Consider the following 6,000-nt stretch of genomic DNA (forward strand, 5'->3'; position numbering starts at 1 on the left):
GATGCTGAGACTCGTAAGCACCAAGCAAAGCAGCTACATAAAAATGTACAGGGACCGTTAGCACCGCAGAGCACAAGTGATAAAGTGGTTGTAAGTAGGAGTTGGCTTCCATTTATCAAAAAAGTTCAAGAGATTGATACTCTTAAATCACAGCTAGATACATATTTAAAAGGGCGGTCTGCCCGAGCAGCACAGTGGCTTGGTGGTTAGCACTTCTGCCTTGGGGGGGGTCCCCGTTTTAAATCCCAGCCAGGACATTATCTGCATAGAGTTTGCATGGGTTTCCACCAGGAGCCCTGGTTTCCTCCCACACTCCAAAGGCATGCTGGTGGGATAAATGGCTTAAATGTGAGATAGGGACCTTAGATTGGAAGCTTCTTGAGGGCAGTGAATATACAGTATGTAAAGCGCTGTGTAAATTGTCAACGCTATATAAATACCTCAAATAATAATAGGCAGAGCAGTGGCATCACTAGGGGGGTGCGGTCCGCACCTGGGTGACACCATTGGAGGGAATTTTGGTGTCAGCCCCTCTGAAAAGTCATAGACCAAGAGCCTGACAGTTGCGCGAGAGAGGAGGGGTCCCGGCAGCATTCCTTATCCCGCCGGGTGAATGTCCCCTCCGCTCTCTGCCAGCACCAGCATCCATCACCAAGATGGCAACCGGCAGGTAACATATGCGATGACGTCACATCGGGGTATCACCTGGTGGCCGCTTTGGGTGACATCACGCCTCAGGACGCCCCCGAGGCAAAGCCTAGCGGGCTGAGGCAACCCATGGCTTCTTACAGGTCAAATTCCACAAGCGATATGTTCCTTCCATAATTCCCAGGTCTTTTCTAGTCCAGTTTTGTGTATTTTTCAATGTTTTAATTTATAAAATGAATAAAAGAAAATTCAACAAAAAGAGTGGGAACCTCTCAAAACCTTACATGCACAGTGATGGGTTATGTTTCTTAAGCTCATTGGCTGCCGGCTTTGATCGTACGAAGATTTTCTGACTGGCTCAGCTGATCGAGGGATGCCGGCCCGAAAGGGCGCCGACAGCGCCACCCACTATGCGAATTCTTGGGGAACCGGACAAAATTCACATGGTGTATGGCCACATTTAGTCTGCCTCTATCATAGGGTTTATGATATGTGCATCACTTTTCTCTGGTTTGATAAAAATGTAGGATTTATTTGTAAATATGTAATATTTATAAATATCACATACAGTACAGTATTTATTCACTTACTGTTTATGTTGTTATTGTATACAAGTTGTTGTTTTTTTTCAATTAACCTTTCAAAATGGCCACAGCAGGTATGCAGACCCCGGAACTCAAGCGCAGCTATCTACTAAATGGACTCCCAGGGAGGTAAAAGTAATTCTCAGATGGTTTAAATCTCCAGCATCCACCAAACATTGAACTTGCAATTTTGGATAGAGTGAAGTGAACCGAGGCTGGCTTAAGTTCAGTAAATATTTAAAAAAAAATAGGATAACAAAACTGTAATGAAACCGTCACTATAAAAATCCGATGACTCGTGTCTAGGCGTCATACAGAAGCTGGCCATTTTTGAGTGATTAGGTTCATCTTTGATTTGCAAAATCCACTACACAAGATGGAGAAAAAAAAAAAAAACACCTTTCAGTGCTCAGCAAAAGATGCTGCCCAAAAATAATCACGGAGTGATTGCAAATAAAATACAAAGCACCCTCTAGCAGCTAGGGTACAACAGATAACAAAAAAATAGAAACTGCACAGAGGAACGTCACATCAAAAATAACAGTCACATACGGCACTAATAACTCAAATGTGATCCCCGAAAGCCCACCATGCCCTACCTTCAGGATCTATTACTTGAAATTTGCATGTTCCGTTACAGTGGCTTACCGGAATACAATTAGGACCAGTCATTTTGTGTACAGTAACATTTGGGTGGGGGATGGGATTGCCCCCTGGGGTTTAATTGTCCTTGTATTCAAACTGCTTGAAACCTAATTACAAACTGTCGGTGTGGTAAATGCATTATCTTTTTTTTTTTTTTGGGTAACAGAAATCTTTGGGTGACCAGATTTCAGTTACACCGCCACTACCCTCACATTATAGAGATCTTTATAAATTACTACATTATACAGGAGGTTAGAGTGTCGTGTCCTCAGAATAAACTGTGCACCTTCACAGCACAATACCCCGATACTATGCCGAGTATTGTTCTCCTGGAATGCTGGAATTCTCCCTTTGTAAAATAAAGGAAAGTCTCAGGTATGCTCATTCTTCTCATAGCAGAATATTTTCATACAGAAAGAGAGAGCAAACCTGGCTCACTATTTCTCATCCCTAGACAAGGGACTGCAGGAAAATAAAAGCTGACTGGGTCGGTATGGAGAAACCAAAATGTACTCCTCCCAGGAATAGGAAACTTTGTTTCGTACAAGCATACAGTACAAAGTTACAAAACAAATTAGCAGAATCACAAAAGAAAAGATGCATGCACACATATGTGGTGTAAGGTTACCGTACTTACACCTCTACATAAGAGAACCATTTGGAAAGTAAGATGTACAAAGGGCTAATTCTCCAGACCATGCAGCGGAGAAGGCTCGTCCTAGTCCCAAGTGCCCTATTACTGCTCCATTGAAAAGCCATTACTATACTGACAGCTCTGCCTGTGAAGACATCCAGCAGCAGCTGAACTTTTTCCTCTAACAAGTGTTCCTGTCTGAAATGGCTCCATTGATTTTTAACTCTCCCAAAACAAAAACAAAAGACGTGCAAATGGAACAACCACAAAAGCTGCATCTACATCTGCACATCCCAAGGACAGATCCATCCGAACAGGTTCCACAACCCCCAGCTGGGCACAATGATCATGGAACAGAGTACTACATGGAGCACAGGGATCAGTCCAGAGTTCTGCATAGGGCACAATGACTGAAGAGCAGAGTACTACATGGGGCACAATGATCTTCATATAACAAAATACTGCATGGGGCACAATGACCGCAGTCCAGAGTACTACATGGGACCCAATGACCGCAGTCCAGAGTACTACATGGGACCCAATGACCGCAGTCCAGAGTACTACATGGGACCCAATGACCGCAGTCCAGAGTACTACATGGGACCCAATGACCGCAGTCCAGAGTACTACATGGGACCCAATGACCGCAGTCCAGAGTACTACATGGGACCCAATGACAGCAGTCCAGAGTACTACATGGGACTCAAATGACCGCAGTCCAGAGTACTGCATGCGACCCAATGACCACCGTCCAGAGTACTGCCTGCGACCCAATGACCGCAGTCCAGAGTACTACATGGGACCCAAATGACCGAAGTCCAGAGTACTACATGGGACCCGATGACCTCCGTCCAGACTACTACATGGGACCCGATGATCACAGTCCAGACTACTGCATGCGACCCAATGACCACCATCCAGAGTACTGCCTGCGACCCAATGACCACCGTCCAGACTACTACATGGGACCCAATGAACACAGCCCAGACTACTACATGGGACCCGATGACCACCGTCCAGCCTACTACATGGCACCCGATGATAACAGTCCATACTACTGCATGGGACCCGATGGTCACAGTCCAGACTACTACATGGGACCCGATGATCACAGTCCAGAGCATAACAATGGGACCCAATGATCACAGTCCAGAGCATTACAATGATAACAGTCCAGAGTATTGCCTAGGACATAATGATCGCAGCAAGTCCGTGTTTCTCTAGATCGGGGTGATCCAGGGAGATCTCGGCTTCCGATGATCACGAAGTGGAATGAAATGCTAGTAATGGATGTCACTTACTCTTTGCCTTGCAGCGAGTTCTTCCTGCTGAAGGAATATCTGAACTGTCGGTGAGGTTGAGGGACGCAGCTCAAGTTCCCCATCCTGATCCCTGGCTCTCCCGATGTGCACTGAGCGGACTGAGAACTCGCAGCTCATCCTGACTTCCGCTCACATGTGGGTGTCACCCTAATCACACCGCATGGCCCCGGGCAGCACGCCTCACTGCCACCTATTGTACAAGCCGGGGCCGGGGTGACACGGATGTGACAAATCCAGGGGAAGCCCCGCTGGGGGACATTTCTACACACTCGCCCAATTTCCCTGCTATATAAACAAACATTTCCATAATCACCTCATGTATATAGACTGAGGTTCCACAACTATGGAGAGCCATATGAAGTCTAACATTCATCTTATAGCATTGGGAAGAGGAGAACATCATTGTCAGTTTTTTATGTTCTCTTGTATTGTGTGACACCTGTGGAAGTAAGAGAGGAAATGGTTGTCACTGGGTTAAGAAGGCACAGACAATATTTTGGTACAATGTGAGGGATTTTTCAAAAGTGGAGCAGACAAAATCTGGAGTAGCTGTGCACGGCAACCAATCAGCTTCTCTTTCATTTTTAAATCTTAACTGAAAAAAGGAAGAGAAGCTGATTGGTTGCCATGGGCAACTGCACCAGAATTTGCTTCAGTTTTGATAAATTCCCCACAATGTGTGTTACATGCGTTGGTGCAAATGACGCAATTCATTCTGAATGGCACCCCAGTGTATTTTACTGCCGGACATGCGGTGCGCTGCCGAAAATGATACTGCAATTTTTGGTGCATTTGAATGGGCTGCCCACTGGTGTAAATAGGACCTTAGGTAGGGGTGGGCAAGCTCTGGCCCTCCAGCTGTGTTGAAACTACAAATCCCATGTGCATCTGCCTCTGGGACTCATGCCTGTGGCTGTGAGAATCTTGCAGTGCCTCATGGGATTTGTAGTTTCACAACAGCTGGCATGCTGGAGGTTGCCCACCCCTGACCTAAGGCCTCAGTCAGATGGGTGGCAAGGGGTCGGTAAAAACAGGGAGCTGAGCCACCTTTTTTACCGCCATCCACCTCAAAGGTACTATAACAGCCACTGAGCACTGTGTACATGTTGCAGCCGCCACAAATTTTAAACAGCATGACACATTTGGAAGGTGGTGCCGCTTGCCAAACAACTGCAATAAATGGGACTGCAGTTGCAGTGCGTTATTTCAGTTAAAAATCTCCATTGGGATTTTTTTTTTAAACCCACTCAGGAGGCAGCAGTATCCCCTCTTGAATGCTGGGCAGACACTGCTTCAGCCCTCTGGAAAACAGACAAGGCCTTACTTTTTTGTAGTGGCGAGGGACCCCGTCATGGGATAGGCAGCAGAGGCAACCGTTTTGGGCACTTCAGCAGGGGGGAAGTTGCAAAAATGTCAGGACCTGCATCCTATCGTGCTGAAGTAGTTTACAGATTAAGTGGGGCGCGCACTATGGCCTTTTCACCTTGGGTGCTAAGAGACCTTGTTCTGCCACTGGTGAGGGGTTAGAACTCCTGTCAGGATTTTTTACGGTCCGTATCCCCAGTGAGCAGATTCACCCTCTGTTTGACCTGAGACAGAAAGTGATGGGAATTCCAAAAAGCTATAGTTGTCACCAGAACACAAGTAGAGGGTGAATTTTTGGGACACCTGTTCTGGTAGCAAGTAAGAGTGGAATTCACCTCACTTTGGAGCAATTTCCTCTTCCTACTTGTTGCTTCCCAGGGACAGGAAGTGAAGGGAAATCTCTCCAAGGTGACCAAAAATCACTTCAGCACGTCCTAAATCACTGACCTGAAACTAGATGCAGATCAGAAAATACATAGAGAGAGCTCAGCAGTCCTTATCTGCACACTACTTTCTGGGTCAATGACACCAAATATTGTAGTCATTGGGCTTGATTTAATAAAGGCAAATATTACAGGGGAAGTTGCCCTTAGCTTAACAAATGTTGTGAAAATTCACTTTACAAAGAATACGCAATCACATGCAAGGAAAATGAAAAATAAAATGGATAATGGAAGTCAGGAAAGCTTCACCTCATTCACTAAGCTAAGGGAACATTCCCTTTCAAAGTGAACAGCCTATTTGCCTTTAGTAAAACAACACCACGGTCAGCAAAACAGCCAGGTAACTAACATTAATTATG

General features: G+C 45.7%; 1 protein-coding gene across 1 annotated transcript in view; it reads right to left on the reverse strand.

Moving 5' to 3' along the window:
- The window catches only part of PLEKHN1 (pleckstrin homology domain containing N1), a 50,168-nt gene extending 46,205 nt beyond the window's left edge, over positions 1 to 3,963 (reverse strand). The window contains exon 1 of the mRNA XM_018557501.1: positions 3,813 to 3,963. Coding sequence (XP_018413003.1) covers positions 3,813 to 3,895 — 83 coding nt within the window. The 5' untranslated portion in view covers positions 3,896 to 3,963. The remainder of the gene's footprint in view (positions 1 to 3,812) is intronic.
- Positions 3,964 to 6,000: the final 2,037 nt, after the last annotated feature.

This window comes from Nanorana parkeri, unplaced genomic scaffold (assembly GCF_000935625.1).
Source record: "Nanorana parkeri isolate BGI_ZX_2015 unplaced genomic scaffold, ASM93562v1 scaffold287, whole genome shotgun sequence".
Lineage (NCBI taxonomy): Eukaryota > Metazoa > Chordata > Amphibia > Anura > Dicroglossidae > Nanorana > Nanorana parkeri.